The sequence below is a fragment of the Sinocyclocheilus rhinocerous genome, unplaced genomic scaffold (assembly GCF_001515625.1).
Source record: "Sinocyclocheilus rhinocerous isolate Xijiao unplaced genomic scaffold, SAMN03320098_v1.1 scaffold1954, whole genome shotgun sequence".
Taxonomy (NCBI): Eukaryota; Metazoa; Chordata; class Actinopteri; order Cypriniformes; family Cyprinidae; genus Sinocyclocheilus; species Sinocyclocheilus rhinocerous.
The window spans coordinates 118,322-140,042 of record NW_015653488.1 but is presented as its reverse complement, the minus strand read 5'-3'; the positions used below and the strand labels follow the sequence as shown (position 1 = coordinate 140,042).

The following is a 21,721-nucleotide window of genomic DNA, read 5'->3' as shown; positions in this document are numbered from 1 at the left end:
GCGCAAAAAATCGCGCGAATATGAACGTGGTTTTGCGCAGCTCGTCAGACAAACACGGCTCTGTGTAGTTAATGCTGCTCAATGTGAAAGCACGCAGGTGATGGAGATTTACCGCTGATTACAGAACCGGCTTTACTGATAAGATGCGCGTTAAATATCGCATGCGATTTATCGTGCAGCCCATATATATATATATAATTTGTAATACAAAAATGGCATTACATAAATAATAATAATATTATTGTAAGTCATATAAATAATACAATTCTGAAAAAAAATTAAACTAATATATAATAAATAATTATAATAATTAAAACCATTTTCATTCTCAGGTTTTTGGACTCCATCCACTGTATATAACGAGCAGCTGTGAGCATGATTATCCGGCACGATGCCACAGAAAGAGAAACCAAACGACTGATAAAACTGTTGTGTCATTTGTCTTGGCTAGTTAGCACAGAAACTGGGATTAACTAGCAAGTGATTGCTTTCATCGCTGGACGCTTTGTTGCGTTGTGCCCGGGTGGGACACGGTGTAAGGCATTATTACCTAAATAATGAGAGGGTAATCGTGATTATTTTTTAACCAACCACTCGGAGGGACTCTGTTTGTGACATGTTTTCAGTGGCACACAAACAGACACACACCCCAGCACTAATGGCTCCAGCCACTCCATGGCACTGCTGCGAACCCCCTGCTGTTGCTTTAGAACGCTGCTGTGTGTTTTGGCTCTGGCAGACGTGACCTCGGCTCTGGCTCCTCTGTGTGCTGTGATTAAGTGTGACTCACTGCTGTGATCTCCATCCAGAGGGACTGACTGGAAGCAGTTTCAACAGGAAGGGTTAGGATCACATCAGCTGTGCTGGGGCTCTTCTCGAAGTAGAGACAGATGGCTACCACCCAGCACTGGCCACTATAGGCAATCCTAAAGTTTGCCATTGAAATATAGTGCAGTATCTTTAAAAAAAAAACAGGTCCTTATTAGTTAATCACGACACCAGCATTTCAGTTTATTTCAGTCTAAACCATGTTGTTTCCACCATTAAATAACCAATAAAAGCCAAAGTAAATGATTAAAATAATATCTGAAAATATTTAGTTTGTATTCGTGCTGTCAAACGATTAATTGCGATTAATCGCATCCAAAATAAAAGTTTTTGTTTACATAATATATGTGAGTGTGCTGTGTATATTTATTATGTATATAAATACAAACACAAACAGTATATATTTTGAAAATATTTGCAATGTATATGTATATATTTATATTCATATAATTTATATTATATATAAATATATTTAATATATAAACAACATATTTTTCTTAAATACATGCATTTGTGTATATATATATATACCTAATAAATATACACAGTACACACACATATAGTATGTGAACAAAAACCTTTATTTTGATTAACCGCGATTAATCGTTTGACAGCACTAGTTTGTATTAAGTTGAAAACATCTTTCTCTACTCACTATTAGAGTTATGTTAGATGTATAAAGCCTTAATTTACTAATAAAAATAATATTATTAGTATTTAAATACATTTATATATTTAATATAAATATTAAATATATAATTAATATTATACTTCATTAATATATACATATTTATATCTAAATATAATTCATTTAAATATTTTAATAATTTATTTATATATTTAAATATAACAAATAATTGTTTAATATTAATATAAAACAATGCCATATTGCTTTCAAACACAGTTGGTAATATAATTAAGAAACAGATTAAGTGAGTGTTGTTGTTTTTTTGTCAATAATGCAATTGAATGAATAATAATGACATAATAGGCAGTGGTGGATTTATATAACTGCAACTAAAACTAAAAGTAAAACTAAAAAAATACATTATTTTGTCAACTGAAATAAAGCTGAAAGTAAATAAAAATATATTAAGAATATTAGAAACTTAAATGCAAATTTAAGAAATGCTGCTCTTGCCCAGAACAGAACCATACCGCCAATTCAAACTGTATGCTAATTGTCAATCATCTTTGACGATAGTGGTCCTGACAGAAATATTTTTTTTAAAAAGCTAATTCAAAACTTAAAAAATAATACTAAAATAACACTGCATGGCTGTGCACATGATTTGGATAATGTTATATTTTGACTTACAAAATGTCAGACGCCAGTTTACAACCACTTATGATAAACTGACTTTGTTAACATTTATACCTTGCCAAGACACCTTCACCAAGAAGTGCATTTGACCATTCATGCATTGAGTATATTACCACGAGGCACGAGGACCGATTACAGAGCATGCATGTATGTAGGCATGGAAAGCAGCCACCTGTCAGTCAGACAAAACTTGTTGCATTAATTTTCATGTTTGAAATCAAACAGAATTACATTTGACTTGGGCTAGAGAGCAATTACATAGCAATCACCCAGAATACCCAAGCAGCCATTCAAAACACCTTAACAATAGCAAAGCAATGCTCTGCCAACCACTAACAACACCCTGTCTTGGAGAGTTTAAGCACCGCTCAAATTTCTTCAGTGAAATATAAAACATAGTTGAGAGAGGACAGGAAATGATGGGATCAAGATATGTCGCTTGTCACCGCTCAATATGTCGGAGGTCTAACCACAAGGCCATGGCTCAGACAAAAGGTATTGTAAAATACATTCCTTGGCCACTTAGTCAGCAGAGTCACACTTCCAAATTTAACCAGAAAATCTATTGCAGGGGTCCAACAAATCACCTGAAAGGAAAGCGAGCGGTCCATACATAGTGATTAAACCAGCCCGAAATTATTAGCTTTGGTCTATACGTCGAAATCTCTCACTAATCTTGCTGAACCTGAAGTTGCAATTACAGTCACAAATGAGGATTTAATGACGCACACGACACACAATTCATAGCGGTATCTCATCAATGCCTCCGCCTCGGGCTCTGTATGTGCAGACAGCACACCTGCATCTAATGAGGCTTGTGAGAAATACTGAGATGGGAACTAGACAGTGAATCAGGGTTAGTCCTCTGAGACAGTCTCTGCTGTCTCAACACATACAAAGTGTTCCACTTTTTTGCCCTCGAATTGAAACTACAAGTTAAAAAAAGGCTGCCGTTATTGCACTCCCACATATAAATGGATGACTTGATAAAACGTACACCGGAACACCATCAACTTTAATAATACAACAACTGATTCTGCCACTTCTTCACCTGCTGCTGCCAAATTATCTCTTGGGATAAAGAACAAAAAATGAACTGCCATTTTTAAAAAGGAAGTAGGTCTTATGTCAACATCAGAGGCTTTTTAAGAAAGAAGTAGGTCTCATGTTAATAGCGGTGCTGTGAAAAACACCGTTCAAAGGGATGTGAATGTTTGTCATTCAAATGAACTATGCATTATCCACATTTAAAATCCTTTAAAGGGGTGGTTCATTGCAATTTCACTTTTTTAATGTTAGTGTGTAATGTTGCTGTTTGAGCATAAACAATATCTGCAAAGTTACGAAGCTGAAAGTTCAATGCAAACGGAGATATCGTCTTTTAAATTTCTGGCAGTTTAATGCCTACAAAAACGGCTGGTAGGGACTACAACGAGTTACTTCCCGGGTTCGTGACATCACAAACCCAGATAAACTCCGCCCTCGGGAAAAGGCAGCAAAGGGGGCGGGGCCATGCTGCGCTGCTTTAGAAAAGAGGAAGAGAAAACTAGAGGTGCACATAAAAATCTGTTCATATATGAATCACGATTCTGTCTTCTAACGATTCACAGGTTTCAAAATCAATGTTCAAAAGCAGCGGTTCACTGTTCCTCGCGTTCCCCTGCTCTACACACGCTCTGAATCTCTCTCTCTTTCTCTCTCTATCTCTCTCATTCAGCTCCACAATGAACTGTTCCAATTATACACTTATTTTCACATAGCTATGAGAAGCATTAAACATGGACGCGCATGCGGTTGCTGTACTGTATTAAAGCTTTAATCAGGATAAAACCGTATATTAAAAGCTAACATAAGCAGTAGCATTTACAAATAACAGCGTGAACAGTATTTTTTTTACTTTCTAATAGTGAATACATTATATACCCATTTAGCAATCCAAAACTAAGATATAAAAATGCATAAAGCCCACTTCCAAGTCAATATGCCTCAAGTACACTTTAGCAAGTGTATGATCGTTTTGCACATTTTATCGCCCACCTGCTAAAAACCATATGTCCAATTGCATAGAAAACTAAAGGCACACTAAAAGCCTCAAACATGATTTGAAGTATCGTTGTTGTTGCACAATGTGATCAGTTACATGCTAAAATGTAATATCTCAGGGTAAGTACACAAAACAGTATTAAATAAATAGTATTAATAAATGAAAAATGTAAATAAGTAAATAAATAAATAAATGCCACGGTATTAAGCTGATTAAGGAGAAGTACAGAGATATATGATACCATCTGTTCATAGCATAAATGTTAAAGGTGTGGTTCATTGCGATTTCACTTTTTTTAACGTTAGTTAGTGTGTAATGTTGCTGTTTGAGCATAAACAATATCTGCAAAGTTACAAAGCTGAAAGTACAATGCAAACGGAGATATCGTCTTTTAAAATTCTGGCAGTTTAATAGATCAGCCCGTTTCTCAAAGAAGGGACAGAGCTGTGTGGAATAAAGGTAAATTATGTGAAAAAGAATGCGTTTTTTTTAAACTAAGCATTAACACATGTTAGACTGTACCCCATAAACACAATCAAGCCTAGAAAAAACCTAGTGAACCACCCCTTTAATATGCTGCACACCAAAAAAATTTCATACTGTTGGATTACATGCTGCTTCGGATAAAATAAAATAAAACACAGAAACAATAGGTTTCATTTTTCCAGTATCTTGTCCAATCAAAGCAAGATCTGATGGAGTTTCATGTTCCAATTCACTGAAAGTTTGCATGCATCCAGGTCATCCCTGAATGTTGGAATGAATTAATTCTATAAGCCGTTTTGTTCACCCATAAATAAAAAGTTGCTAAAGATTTACTCAACCCTCTAGTCATCCAAGAATGTTTCTTCATTAGAACAGATTTGGAGAAATTTAGCACTACATCACTTGCTCACCAATGGATCCTCTGCAGTGAATGGGTGCCGTCAGAATGAGAGTTTAAACAGCTGATTAAAACATCACAATAATCCACAAGTAATCCACATGACTCCAGTCCATCAGTTAACATCTTGTGAAGAGGAAAGCTGCATGTTTGTAATAAACAAATCCATCAAGACTTCAAACCGTTGCTATCTCTATCCGTATTATTGTTTTCTTCCAGTGAAAAAGTAATCTTGTCTGAATCAGGAGAGAAATATGCACAGATCAAGCACTGCTTGCAAGCAAAATCAAATATGTTGGTGGATTTTGATGCGAGAGGACATCAGGGGATGAACTTTTTCACTGGAGGAAGCATACGTATGGATTATGGACTGATATTTTAGTCAGAAGCAATGCTAAATTAATTAAAATATCTTAATGATGGATTTGTTAATTACAACACACAGATTTTCACTTAACAAGAACTTAAATGATTTTAGCAAATGGCTGCAATATAACAAAGAGTGAAAAATTTAAGGGGGTCTGAATACTTTCCGTACCCACTGTATATAAAAAAGACACTTACCTACGCATGTTGAATGGTAAAGTAAAATTTAAGTAAATTTTTATTTTTGGGTGAACTATTTATTTAACAGACTGTCTCCGGATCCCATGTTATTGCATCCTATGAACTTCTGGCTCAACTAATCACGTGAGTTTGGGAGCAGAAGCACCTGTTTGACTGAGCAATGCTTCACAGGTTAGTAGGGAAAAAAGTTCCTTGTGTTTGAGCTCTGGCCAAAAGCACAATATAAAGTAAGTGTTTTATTATTCCTCCCACTGTAATACTATTATAAATGCATTTTCCTTTATTATATTTCATAGCAGAGTGTACCAGGCTTACGCTATATTCATGTATTAAATTATATCCGTGAGAAGCTATTTTTTATATTTCAGAAAAAAATGCACTCATGCATCTGTCTTTACAAGGTATTCATTTAGGTGACAGCAAATGAATGACAGACTGAAGGAGTTCAATAACGGGAAACCACACCTGTCACATCGCTGACACACACCAGTATGTAAATAAGACATGTTGACCTCGCTCAGAAAGAGACAGTGATTACCCTGTCAGCAACACAAAGGAGGAAAGCCCCTGCAAGTGAACCCTATGGCATGGTAACATGATGGCACTCTAATGATAGCTTCCAGTTTTGGAGGGCGGAGATGCATACAAATAGCAGTCCATGTAAGTCGAAATGCTTGACTTAAGATATTATCAAGCTCCCTCAAAACCAACATGAGAGAGGTTGTGATAACATCCAGCAACAGAAAGAAGGGTTTGTAAGTTTTGCTTACAATGTTTCATTGCACAATATGAATTGTAATATCAACTTGTCCAGGGACATCAGATGAAAACAAGGCATCTTCACATAATCTGGCACATGTACATCAATGTGAAGTTTTGAATGTGAAAAAAATCATGTTTAATGTCCCTGACAAATAAATAAATCCAAAAATGTCATGGAGAAATTATCTCCCGATAAGCTGTGCCAGCAACCTGCCATTTATTCAGAGGAGGGTTTGAAATATATTATGATATTCTATAGATGCATAGGTGAAAAGTCAAAGGAACTGTTTTATTTATTTATTTATTTTAATTAATTAATTAATTAGTAATACTGAATTTTGGAAAAATAAAACATAATCTGTGATAAAATAAAACAGATTTCATAGGACCCTATATGTAAATGTAGATATAATTATGTATATTTATAATATTTATAATAATGTAATTATAATAGAACTACAAAGAATCAGCAAAAAACACATTGAATTAAATGTGACATTTTAAAGTAGAAAGCCTGAAATAGTATGTTCTTATAAAACATACTCCAATAAACTTAAACAATTAAATTTTACAGTTTAAGTTTCATCATTTCAATTAATTACACATGCTTTTTGATTAACCACTAAAACTGAAAATTTAAATGGAAACATTAAAACAAAGAGAGAGAAAAAAATTAAATAAAATGGAAAAATGAGTAATGACAGAATTTTCAGGAAAAACTTTTCCATTTTTAGTACGTAGTTGTCATGTAAATGTACCCTAAAACTAAAATCAAAACCATAAAAAAAGTTGTTACTTGAAATAAAGTAAATGTTGACTGAAATAAAATACATTAAAAATTATTTCAACTAGTTGCCAAGGCAACATTTTTGATTTGAATTCATTTTAACTTGATATACTAAAATAACTAAAACAGAAATAAAAATGAATAAAAACCATATAGTTTATAAACTAACTATATATTAATAAAAATACTAAAAAGACAAAATACAACAAAATTATTAAACTTTTAACAAAAATTAAAAGGAAAAAATAAAAAAAAAAAAGAAAAAAAAATTAAAAAAAAAGGAAAAAAGGGTAAAGACAGAATTTTCAGGGTGCCCTTTCCAATTTTTTTTTTTTTTTTTTTTGCCAGCACTTAATATATTAAGGATGGGAAAAGCTACTTAATTGCATTCATTTGATTGCTTTTTTAATCTATTATAATCCACACTTTCATTTTTAAGATGCTGAAAATGATTGTGCTTCTTTTTTTTAACTAAACAGTTTTATTTTAGACAGACAGGTTTTTATCAATAGTCAGATTTTGGACATGCATTCAAGTTTACCCAACAAAGCAATCAAAAATCCATCTGGATCCGTCTGAAATCCAGGAAGGAAGCATGCTAAAGCCCTTAGACCCCAATGAGGCCTACCTGCCAGACTAGCTCATTTTAGAATCTTTTGGTTAAACCACAATAAGATGACCCTCCGATTAATCATTTGACAGGCTGATCAAATTCAGCAGGGACCAGAGCAGCTGCCCACATTCAAATGTTCCAGAGAGCCTCCAAAGACATTCATTATTCACTTTGACATAAGATGACAAACAACTGATGGAGCCGGCATGCTGATGAGGCGTCTGGCAGAAATCGTGTGACAAGTGCACAGGCAGAGAGATAAGGTAAATCACAGGCTAGGAGGAAGTGAGGCATTTAATTGCTCTAAAAAGACATGTCATCTCTGACTCTCCAGGCTTTATTGTGCTTGCCAGCCTGGATGATTGTGAGGTGCTCTTGTTTTGATATGTTAATTCCCCTCTGAAAACACTGTTTGTTGCGCACACAGTTGTGGGATTTTGTCATAGGATGCATGCTTTATTTTCTGCGCAAAACTAATTGCTAAAACTATTTCTTCAGTCCTGTGATGTACAGAGCAGAATTAACATCAAGCCCTGATTACACCATGAGAGGACTGATAGAACTTGAGTGTATAATATTGTCAAAAATTACCAGCATTTTACAAGACTGATAGTTTTACTTTGAAATCAAAGCATACTGTCATTTTCTTTGGTAATTACATTACTTTATAAAAAGCATAGTGCGTCGCATTTAAACAATATTGCACTGTTGTTGTTCTACTGCAGCAAAAACAAAATAAAAGCAAATAGTGATAAAAATTTTAACCGTTTAATTTATTTATACTGCAATAGCCTCTAGATCAGGTCTGTAATAGAGTATTTTCTCATTTGCTCAAGTAAAGACTAAAATGTAAACCATAACATCACGATTAGAAATTTTAATAGCTCACTGAATTGATATCTTTTGACATAAAACTAAGTTCTGAGTTTTCAGGAAGCCATTCATTCAAGTACTCAAAGGAACCTGACAAATTTTTAATTTCATAACTTCATTCCTTCATGCTTTTTTTACTCATCATATCCTGTAACTATCCCATTGTGAAAAGCATAAATGCATTCCAAGATAAAAATGAGACAGACTGCAGTTCGATCACTCAGACGATCACCACTAATTGCTAAATCTGTCAAAGACTGCTCACAGAAAATTGCACTGAAAAATTATTGTAAAAGTGACTGAAAGTACGTCAGCTAGTTGCCAGGAATGCCGTAAATTCACACTAAAACCTTATATGGTGTAGATTAAAGAATCAGATGCCTGGGAAACGGTGGGAAAAAAAGAGAAGAGAGGAAACAGCATGTGATACAGGGTTACAGTTACCGTCGTTATGATTTTCTCTGATCAGCAGAAATATAGTTATTTGTTTCTTTGGGATTGGTGTAGGCAGAACGTAGTTTAAGGCAACATGCAATTACCTAAGTCAGTTCATACAATCTTATATCTGAATGAGTCATTCAAACGGTGGTTAAAAAAGGCACAGTGGGGAATCTGGGTTTAATGCAGTAATGGCTCCCTACCAACAAGTATAACAATACTCAAATTGCTGAAATTGCTTGTTCAAGGCTTTGCTAAGGGAGACACTAATTAAATAAAATTCAAATTGAAAAACAAGAAAGCCCTTATCTTAAGCTTCAGAAACAGAAGGTCCCAGGTTTTCTAATTGAAATGAGTAATGCAGCCAATGCCAGGGTAGTTGCATATATAATTCGGCCTCAAAATGAAGAGCCTTTTTGTTCGATATTCTAAGTCAGTCGGTGCTTGTCAGTTGATTACATCATCTACAAAAAGCTGACGCTCAATCTCCTTGCTATTTTCAAAGTCTCTTTTATCTTTGAGAGCACAGTGCTAGATGGGCAAAAGAGAGTGCCTTTGTTTTTCCCAGCCGCACATGTCCTCTTCAATATTCGAAGGAAACCACGTGAGTTCTGCGCTGTAGCGCGCCAAACCTCACGATTCTCGATTTCTCTTTGAAATAAACTGTCTGTTTTACCGCTCTGCTTGATGTGAGGCCCAAATGAACATAGTCAATTTGTTCCCGCTGGTCTGTTTTTTGCAGAAAATGGACTGCACTGAATGGCATGGTTTGTATGAAGCTGGGGCGGTAAATGCTGTCGTTACTTAAAAACGCTTGATTGCCAAGGTCTTGAGGAATTGCGCTCACTCATCTGCTCTTACCTTTTCCGTCGACTGCGACGTCCCGAAGAAAATGGGGATGAAAGCGAGCCAGATGATGCAGGTGGTGTACATGGTGAAGCCGATGGGCTTGGCCTCGTTGAAGGTCTCGGGCACCCCTCGCGTCTTGATGGCGTACACCGTGCACGTCACCATCAGCAGCATGCTGTATCCCAGGAGGCAGATGAGCGACAAGTCTGATATGTCACACTTTAGGACTCCGCAAGCCATCTCGGGATCTACCGTGCGCTGGTCCTCGTAGTCAATGAGAGCTTGGGAAGGGTCCACTGCGAACCAGATGCACACCCCTAGGAGCTGAACGGAAATCAAGCTGAAGGTAATTACCAACTGCGAAGCCGGACTGATAAAGCGTGGCGCGCTCACTGTCATTTTTCCCTGCTCGAAAATCCGATAAATCCGATTGGTTTTGGTGAGTAGCGCCGCATAGCTGATGCTCATTCCGAGCCCCAGGAAAATTCGCCTGAGCGAACAGATCCCTACATCTGGGGTCGAGATCATCAGGAAGGTGGTGGCGTAACACAGAAAGATTCCCGTAAGCAGGACGTAGCTCAGCTCCCGTCCGGATGCCTTAACAATCGGCGTGTCATTGTAGCGAATGAAGGTGACCACAACAAAAAGAGTGGCTATGATGCCGAGAATAGCGATCAGGACTGGTATGACTGCCCAGGGTGAGCTCCACTCCAGCTTCACAATCGGAATGGGCTGGCAGCCTGTGTGATTCTTGTTAGGTCTTAAATCAAAGCGGCACATCTTGCAGGAGTAGAGGTCGTGCTGATACTGGTAACCATCGCAGCGCTCGCAGTGCCAGCAGCAGGAAATGCCCTTAACGATCTTCTTGCGCCACCCGGGTTTGCAGGGCTGACTGCAGATGGAAGTCGGCACCTGCTTCCCTCCACCTGGCCACTGCATCGCCCGCATCTGAATCACAAAAAAACAAACAGTATTTACCATTTATCTCGGCTAATGACGAAACAATGTTTAACATCTCAAATGAGTGTTTTCATTTCCTCAACCGTTGACTCATTAAATGAATTCTTGGGGATCTCAAAGGAGCAATTTGAAGCAGTTTTCCTTAAGGCTATACTTCGATCCTTTTTCATAAGCGATGTGTGCGTCAAGTTCACCAAAAAGTGAAAACCGTGTCAGTGTTTGCTTACTCTCACATCGCTCCAAACCCATATGCTGCATGTTTTTCTGCGGAATGCTTTTTTGCAGGGATTATTGTGCAGCTTGTTATAAAATGACAAAAAAAAGTTATTAGAAGCTGTAAAGCTCCCAAAAAAAAGTGGTCCATTTGACTTATGTGCTATAATCTAAAGCCATATGTTTAAGGAAAAGATCATAAGTCTTTATTATACCAATAATACTAATACTAAGTGTTACTGGTTTTCACTTGTGTACAACGTGACATGCCGTTTTTTAAATTCTGGACACTACCATCAGATTATAACAACATTAATTTTGGTCTGTCACACAAAGCAATTCAGAAGACTTACAATTCACACACATTTTCATAGAGCATTTTTTGCCCTTTTTGGAGCTTGAAAGCTATAATTACTCTTGTCGTATGGCAATAACTGATAAAGATTCTTAAAAAAAAAAGCCTACATTTGTGTTGGACAAAAATAATGACAAAATACAGGTTTGGAATGGTATGATGGTGAAAAACAAGACAAGAATTTAATATATACCTACATTTAGGTAAAGTTGGTCAGTCCAGTGGCCGATGGTCTTGTATTCAGCTGTTTTGTTCTTTATCTGGTACTGGTAGATATCGTAACGGCCTGGGGCATCTCCATTCTCATTGAATTGCACCGGACTGCCAGCAATGCCTGAAGATGTGAGCAGAGAAATCTGATTAAAGGATGCAAAAAGTGTTACACCATATAAGCTTCACAGTAATGAGCAACCGCTCATGTACAGACATATCCAGGTCAGCGTCCAAAATCTGAGAACGAAATTCACCTGAGATTGATGGTGAGCTGGAAACTGCAATATGTTAAGCTGGACTAAATGTGCTAGCAGTCAATTTAATAGAGCTTTTGTTAAATATATTGCTTTAGAGGTTACTTAATGCTATATCTATGCTATAGTAAATAACTGTGCGTGTTTCAAAACCACTTATTTGTAATATAACAATAAGCATCGTACCTAAAGGAGGAAAAAAGAACCTAATTTAAACCTGAAATTGAAAAAAAACCTGCATTACCACTGGTTAGTATAAAATGCATGGGCATATTCATTTAGCTCCGTATAAACAAGTCGAAATTCCCTTTGCAGATATCTAACCTCAAGTACACTCAGTGCAATTTCTATTTTGCGAGAGCAATAGCTTATGGAAGGAGGCAGGTCGAGGTGGACAGGATAACAATGGTGCTGCATCCCATGATGCATTTTAGATTAGGTGCCATTCTGTGGAAAACCGTGCTGTCTCAGGCTTTAAAGTTTTGGTTAAGCTATCTGTATTCCAAGCACCTGACCGTGTCCAACTTAATTCCCTGGACCCTGTGCAGCCGAGTCTACCGAACAATAGCACAAGAAATTGTGTTTTCACTACTCGTGTTTGGGTTATAACTATTTTGAGGCACAATCCACATGAAATTCTCACTGAAATCTAAGGGTGATTATCAGCAATGGTGGATTTCTGATGATGAATATCCATTCTCCTTTGTGCAGGCTTGGAAGCTGCGAGAGGCTTATTTCAAACTCTGATGAGTCAACCCAATTAGGGAATTAAGATTTTTTTACAGCCATGCTTGGTGGCGGTGCAGTTCACCATATAATGCAGACAGATGTAAAGGATTATGAGAATTTCATAAGGACAAAATATTCATCAAAACAAGAGGGTGCATATGATTGAGATTCCCAAAGTAAGCACTCAGTTACTGACTCACTCAGGCGTATGACCGTACCATATTAATTTATTATCAGCAGTGCTCAAACTTGAGCCTAAATACTAAATGCCAACGCACAACTTGTCCCACACATTTGTGCTATGGATATGAGTGATGGCTCAAATCTTGTGGGTTAAATTCTTGTGAGGAGCAGTGAGCAGTGTTTCTAATCATAAAATGTACGATTTTTAAGTATTTTTAAATAACAATGCCTTAGCAACCCTCTCAAACACCCAAGAAACAACATACTCTACACTACTCACAAGACTTTAGCAACCACACTGCAAACTCTGTTGTGGTGGTGACATTTTAAAAATCTAGTTACTAAACATGATATAGACAGAGCAAAACTCACAGAAACCAGTGTTATGACTTCTGTGTTTATTATTCAATATGGGGTTCTGACTCTACCAGGAAGATGCCACTAAACACTGAACTGTCCCCAGACATATATCCTTATTAGAGCCGTGAGTGTACTACACAGCATCAAAGGGTTGAGAGTTTTCTTCTGAGGTTCATTTGATGAGACATTGTGCAGCACTTCAAACAATGGGATCAGGGAGAAACACAGGTAGACTTCCACCTCCAGAGACAGAGCTTACCACTCAGCCAAGAGATTCTTCTCCAACCATAATATTCAGCGGAGAAGACACACGGTCACTGCCAGCATCACAATGAGTCTTTGTCCTAAAGACTACTGAAAATCATACTGATAGAACCATAGAACAATAGAATGATAAACAGAAGGATAGATAGAATGATAGAGAAATAGATATACAGACAAACAGAAATAGATAGACACACACACACACACACACACACACACACACACAGACAGCTAGATAGACAGACAGACAGACAGAATGATAGATAGATAGATAGATAGATAGACAGACAGACAGCAAGGGTACTACCACGATCATGGTCCAGAAAAGTAGTAAGAACATCGTTAAAATGGTCCAGTTGACATCAGTGATTCAATAGTAATTTTATAAAGCTACAAGAATACTTTTTGTGTGCAAAGAAAACTAAAATAACAACTTTATTCAACAACTCATCTCCTCCGTGTCACCCTACGGGTGCCATTTTGGAGAGTACCACGACGCATGCGTGTGCTCTCCTCTAAATGTAAACAAGGCGCAGTGCATGCGTGTTTCATGTCAGCAGCATAACATGCATGCGTTGATTACGTGCAGGAAAAGGACGCGCATGCATCGTGATACTCTCCAAAATGGTGCCCTAGGGTGACGCGGATGAGAAGAGTTGTTGAATAAAGTTGTTATTTTAGTTTTCTTTGCGCACAAAAAATATTATCTTGTAAAAGTATTCTCCGAAGATGGACAAAGGTCTTGCGGGTTTGGAACGACATCAAGGTGAGTAATTAATGATATAATTTTCATTTTTGGGTGAACTATTCCTTTAATGAAACTGAAAATTAAAGTGTTCTGTGGTTTTTCACCAGCCATCAGCAGGACTTTAAGACCCATTTTGGCAGTAATTTATGTTGTTAAAAAAGACAATGTGGAGGAAGCCTGCAATTTGAGCTTTGGAAGCAAAGCCAGCAGTTTAAAGGCCTCGCACTCAGTAAACTTACAAAGAAGAAACCACTCTGGACGAGAGTGATGGCTACACAAACAGAAAAGTGATGGGCCGCCTCGTTCAATCTCAGGCTATTCAAGTCTAACTAACCTCACTCAAAGTCACATGGAAAGGGGAGGACGGAGTTAAGTGTGAAAAGTATGAATTGAATTGAATTTAATTGAAAAAGTAGCAGTGAAAACGTGCAATGCCGAGTTACTAGACAGCTTTGGCTACATACAGCAGGTCTCCATTCTTGCAAAACAGTCTTTCTTATCAGGCTTATGGTTATATAGCAGTAAATCGCTGCCAGACACTGGATCTCAGCTCATCTGCTGCGAACGTCTGCCATGGCCACTTCTGAACTGGCAGGAGCAGTGTTGCAAACTGACTGCATTCTGAACACAATTATAATTATCAACATATCTGTTCATTAACAGGAATAAGATGACACTGAGTAATACAAAAGCTGTTGTTTTGCTGTAAACAGGGTTATAGGTAGAAGATTAAACTCACTAGGCCAGTATGTAATGATGCAAGAGTTTAAGACTTTGATGTAAAAAGGTGCTTGTAAAGTGTCTTTCAACAACAACAACAACAAAAAAAACTTAAGCATAATTAATGCTTGCATAAAAAAAGAATTGCTGGTACTCCACTTGTTTGTACACATACCGTAGGGTCCAAACATCAGACTCCACATAAAAAATCTGAGAACTTTGTTGTAGGAGTAGTGATAGGGTTTTTATTTATTAACATAGAATTAACAAGAAATATAATCTAATATGAAATTGAGCATGTGAACTATTCCTCAGATGTTCATACTGGAGAACATGATCATCAGGCTGTGAGCAGGATCATAAACTTGTGGAGCTCATGCAGCTCAATGTTGCTGTTATTAAAGCAAAAGAGTGAAAAGACGATTCTGAAATTCATGTACATGTCTCGCTTAAGCTTTCAACTGTTATGTTGATAATATAATTTGTTATGAAAAAAATGCAAAGTGAAAGATTTTGAAAGTGGCTATTTGGCCCCACTGTATATACTGTCAGGGGTGTGAAGTAAAGAATTACAAATACTCATGTTACAGTAATTAAGTAGTTTTTATCAGTAATTGTACTTTTTTGAGTAGTTTAAAAATTGTGTACTTTTACTTTTACTTGAGTACATTTTAAGTGATGTATCGGTACTTTTAGTGCGACAACAGCATGCTGTCTCAGTGGCCTGACACATGATTTTAAATCTTTTTTTTCAAACTTTATGATTTAAATGGGGATGATTGTACTGAGAATAACTTTCATCTTTTATTCAACTGAATACTGTTTCCGTGGTGTTTTGATGTATTTTAAAGAGTTGGCAATCAAAATTAAAACTGCTGGATGATAGATATTCTTCATTCTTTATGACAAACAAGATAATGTGAATTACAGAATGTACAATGTTTTTAAAAGGTATCAATTGCGGTGTACAGCGTTTATTATGAGGGGGTAGAATCCACAGCTCAGTACTCACTACTCAATACTCATGAGTACTTTTAAATAGGCTACTCTTTTACTCCTACTCAAGTAGTTTTTTGGACTACATTTTTTGGAAGGTAATGGTACTTTTACTTCAGTATATTTTTTCCACCACTGTATACTGTACAAATTAAATTCATTTAATGCAACAAACACATTTACCTAAATGTTTTTAAAAACAGTTAGGCAAACATGTTTACAGTGTTAAATAACTTGTAAATGTGTTTACATAATTAAATGTCATTTGTATATAAAGATATAAAAAAGTGAAATAACTGCGCTCACTCAATAATTAGGGTAAGTAAATCAGAAAAACAAAATCCTAATAACTTTAAATAATAAAAAAAGCAGGATCCACAATCACTTAAAAACGTAATGTTTTTTTTTTGTATGTGTACAAATGGATCATGAGGATCATCAAACATTTTGGTTTATAAGTGAGTGTGGATTTTTTTCATTTGAAGTATATATTCAAAAGTTTTTTTCCTTAAAAAGAGCCACATATATTATACTTGTGAACTTTCTATTCAAATAATCCTTAGAAAATGCATCACAGTGTCCACAAAACATTGGCAGCACAACTGTTTTCAATAATGATAATAGTAATAAATATTTCTTGAGCAGCAAATCAGCATATTAGAAAGATTCCCGAAGGATCATGTGACACTGAAGACTGGAGTAGTGATGCTGAAAATTCAGCTTTTCCCCTATTTATGATCAAATAAATGCAGCCTTAGTAAACATGAGACTTCTTTCAAAAAATATTAAAAACTACACTGTATACACTTCATTTTAAAAAGAAAAAGCAATATTTGAAGCCAGATTTCAGCATGCTTAAATGTAATATTAATTATACACTTTACTCTATATACACATACAAATACACACATATATATGTGTGTGTGTGTGTGTATACTATATATATATATATATATAATTTACAAATTAATTCCACTCTGTCTCCCACTTGTGCAACTTAATTTAGAGATACAATTTTAAGATACAATTTTTATTATTATAACTTATATTTTATTATAGTATTTTATTATTATTTTTATTTTAGTTATTATATATATATATATATATATATATATATATGTGTGTGTGTGTGTGTGTGTGTGTATGTATATGTACTGTATGTGTGTGTGTGTGTGTGTGTGTGTGTGGACAGAATAAGCAACAATAGATACTGAAGCTAGAGTAATAGGCAAACCTTACCAAACAATACAACGCTACCAATAAATGTGAACAGCACAGAATTGTCGGTACCGATTACCAGCTCAGTTCGATCGCTGATTATAATTCATTAAAACACCAGTTCTTAACTGGTTCCTAAAGGACTCCTCAATCAAGTGTTTATGTTCTGAACTAGCATTCAACTCCCGCAGTAATTGTCAGGCACTTCATTAATTCAATTAGATCTGCACATTTTCCCCTGGAAAAAAAACGTCATGGCCTATTCCAAAGCAGACGCTATTGACACAGTAAAGCTCAGCAGAGAATCATTCAATCAAATGCACTAATGACTGAAGGGCACTTGGTCAGAGAACCATGTGACAGAGCGATTTGCATAACAGTTGACCCAGTTGGGGGGAAAAAAGTATATGACCCTGAAAGTCATATTCTATTAGCCGGTTACACTTCAGAACAGTAGGCCACATCATCATGGTCCTCAGAGTAAATGTGAATACTCAGTAAATTAATTAGTCATACTGCCATTGATAGCCCAGGAAGAACATGTCCAAAGGGTGTTGTGAGCCCACTGCAAACTGCTTTAATTAACACATACATGGCTCAGGAGGAACCTTGGCTTGGGTACGCTAAGCACATATCAAAATACTTTTCTGGGGAGCAGTCTGTCACTCCTCAGGGCTTCTGTTGTTTCTCACAACTCTAATCCATTCCAGCAGCTAATCTTTGTAAAACCATTTGTTGACAATTTATGGCCAGGGTGGGGCTTTGGTAAAAGGATTTTGGACAACTTTCGAAAACCGTATCCTGTGAGAGAGCCGTTTTAAAATTGTTATGCTGCAATAAAGAAACTTAAAGGGGTCATATGATGCGATTTCATTTTTTCCTCCACTGGATGCAACAAATGCCTCGTTTGTAATGGGTTTTAATGTTTTTGAATCATCGCTTCGGCCGGGACACGGCATCAACAGTATGGTGAGGGGTGTAACATTTCCGTCTCACGCTTGAGGTATTTGGCCAATCACAACGCACTGGATAGCTGGCTAATCAGAGCACACCTCGCTTTTCAGACCGATTAGTTTTGTAAAAATCGACGCGTTTCAAAAAGGCGGGGCATAGAGGAGAAACAATAATGTACAGTATGTGGAAAATAATGTGTTTTTTGAACTTTAAACCGCATAAACACATTTCATTACACCAAATACACAAAATAATGTTCTTTTTAGCAGCATCATATGACCCCTTTAAATTCACAGTCAGAGGGCTAATTATGCAAAACTCCCTTTTCTTAAGCACCCATAAACAGATGCTTGCTCTGTGCTAGTAGGTCTGTCAAAGGACAAACAGAAGAGCGGTAATGCAGACGGTAAACCACTTACCTGCTATCTTGACATTGCGGATGTACTTTAGCAGGAGGGTTCCATCAACTGGGTCCATTTTGGAACAGAGTCCCACCTTGCCAGGGCAGAGGTCTTTGTGCATGTTGTGGAGGGCGTGCGCCATTGCGTACACTGCATCAATCACGAACATCACCTTTCCTTCTTGCTCGTAGGACGAGTCTTTTCCGATCCTCTCTTGATCTGACAGACGAAAGAAAAAGTTTGCATCAACATCGACTGAAGTGTCATTAGATTTTGACTGAATTGTCACACTCACACCAGGAGAGCACCAGAAGAGACTGATGTTGCACATCTTGACGCTTTCTACACCGAATGCGTCGAAGTTTCTTGCCACTTCACTAATAACGAACCAATCAGATGTGAACTCGAGGCAACACTTTGGGAGACATTTTAAATTTAATAAAATACTAAAAGAAATAAAACACATAAAATAATAAATTGTGTGAAAATGTTCTTTCCATGAGGCTTTTTTCATCTAAAATAAAATAATAAATAAAATAAAATAAAATAAAATAAAATAAAATAAAATAAAATAAAATAAAATAAAATAAAATAAAATAAAATAAAATAAAATAAAATAAAATAAAATAAAATAAAATAAAATAAAATAAAATAAAATAAAATAAAATAAAATAAAAAAAATAAAATTACATTAAAATTAAAATTAAAATTAAAATTAAAATAAAATAAAATATGGTTTTGATCACAATTCTTTAAGATATACTACAAATAAAATATAAAAGCATAATTTTATTTTAGACTTTCAAAGAAAGTGGCTGGAGTTGCTGTGTAACACAAAAAATAGATTCATCGGGGCATTCATCGGCCTCATCGGGTTTGTGCAGTGCAGAAAGGCCTACTGATTATAATTACAGCAGCCTACTTTGGCTGTGTTGCAACATAATCATGTTACTTAGAGAGCAGTATTCATCTTAGACAAGTGGAACACCAAACTAGTTACATTTCCCAGTTGTTTCGTTTACCAAAAATACAATAATAGTAGTTGTAATGTGATGCAATCAAATCATTTAAACTGCTCCTGCCCCAATTTGCAGTTTACTTTTATTTTATAAAATATTTGGAATTTAATTGGAATGAAATTAAGCAAAACTGTTTTTGAGAACCAGAGGATCATACTTGTCATTTACATACTAAGAAAACAATTCAAAACATAATAATTTAGAGCATGTTGCTTCTTTAATAAGCACTGTGCAGAGCGGTGTTACAGGGTGATGCACTTTAAACACTAATCAATTTAATTTTATACTCCAATTTAATCGGCTTGCCAGCAACAAAACCAGAATGCATTAAGGAAATGTTTTGTTTCAGTTGCATGAAAGTAGAGCAAAGTAGACTTTAAGGATGTTCCTACTGTACATAAATGAATCACATGGCTAAGCACAAACAGTCTTAATCCACAAAAAAGCAACTTCCTGAACAATGACTAACTTGGCATTAAAACAGGATGTAATTCTGTCAAAAAGTGAAAATTTTCATCAAGGTAGCAGCTCAATGTTCTATCCTCCTGTCATATAGATAATGGACACATACTGTATGGAATTGTGTTAAAACGTCTAATCTGAGTTTTAAAACCACCCTGGGGTGTAAGGATGATCTGAAAAGCACATAATTATTATAAAACTCAGCAAGCTATTATTAGAAAGTGTAAAGCAGCATCATCCTGGCATTTTTGTCATAAATGTTTCAGAATTAGGACTAAAACATTGCTGTGGCAACTATAATATAACAAAAATGTATATTCAGGCACAGCTTTGTTCATGAATATTTAATATAGATTCTTGCGTAATAGCATAAAAATAGAATAAATAAAAGAATGAATAAATAAAACAATCTATAACAAAATGTTTATCAATTATCTTATTTTTAAATAAATATTTATATAGTCATTTAATTAAATAATGTGCATACTTAAAAACATATGGATACTTTAAAACAATTGATTAGCATCACTAAAAATTAAATTAAATTAAATTAAATTAAATTGGCTTCCATTTGATTTTACAGTTGCACTGTTATGAGTAAAAGGTTGTATTTTAAATAACTGTTACAGAACTTGTTACATGTGACACTCCAAAAAGACTGTATTCAAATAGAAGGGGGGGGGGATCAAATATCTACAATATGCCACGAGTTGTCATCTCACATGTTCAGTTATCCAAGTCCCGTATCTTGCTCTTCATGCCACGGATAAATGAAAGAGGTCTGGTAACACACGAGGGTGGAATAATAGACAGGGAGACAGCAAGCACGATTAATTATCTCTCAGCGCTCATATAATCATGCAAAGGAGCTGTTTCAATTATGACCCTGCCAGAACAAACCATGGAGATAGCTGTCAGATGTCAGGTTGGCAGATTGCAGGGTACACTCTTCAGAATAAAGCCTGTGCCATTGTCATTTTGGGTTACTGCCAGCATTTACTGCACATTTACAGTATTTCAAACAACTGCAAAAACCGAAAGAGCAATCATTACTCTTTACAATAGAATGCCTTTCAGGTTAATGTTGCTTAGTGCAGTATTGTACCATTGCTTGAAATTCCAAAAGGCTGGTTTCCACTTTTGCTCAATACTCTTTTCTGTTTTGCCCAAGACAAACCCATACATTTTCAAACCTTTTCTTATCTAAACAAAGCCAATGCATTTTTTTCCTAAAAGCTGCTGTTAGTAAAGAAATGTCTGTCCTATTCTTCTAGGGTTTATAATCTCCAGCACTTCAGCTTTGCCTTAAACAGAAAGCAAAAGGCAATTTAACATCCTCAACAGTCCCTTTGCATCTTGAAAACCCTAAATTAAAGAGGCAGGTTATGCTAGCGTAATTGTTCACCATAAGCATAACTATTGGTGGTGGGGGGGGACTGTTCGAGTTCCGCCATGGGTCTGCCTGAAAGAAAAAATCCATTGAGAATCTCTGCTGGGGGAGGATGGTCAGCCCACACGCTTCTTAATGCTCTGCATACACAAACACACACAAACACATTAGCACTCTCTCTGGCAGATGAACACACACATACATGCTGTTTGTATTCAGTGCACACAAAAGCCTACAGATTCTACATAGTTACAAGCACAAATTCCTGATCAAATAGTGTGAGTGCTTCCACATATGCTACATATATATATATA

The 21,721-nt window shown here is 36.0% G+C and overlaps 1 protein-coding gene across 1 annotated transcript in view; it reads right to left on the bottom strand.

The window, feature by feature from the left end:
• LOC107716363 (metabotropic glutamate receptor 4-like) overlaps nucleotides 1–21,721 on the bottom strand; it is a 123,535-nt gene that overhangs the window by 12,902 nt on the left and 88,912 nt on the right. Inside the window, exons 7-9 of the mRNA XM_016522774.1 lie at nucleotides 18,555–18,755; nucleotides 11,694–11,830; nucleotides 9,981–10,916 (exon numbers count right to left, since the gene is read on the bottom strand). Of these exons, the coding sequence (XP_016378260.1) occupies nucleotides 9,981–10,916; nucleotides 11,694–11,830; nucleotides 18,555–18,755 (1,274 nt within the window). The remainder of the gene's footprint in view (nucleotides 1–9,980; nucleotides 10,917–11,693; nucleotides 11,831–18,554; nucleotides 18,756–21,721) is intronic.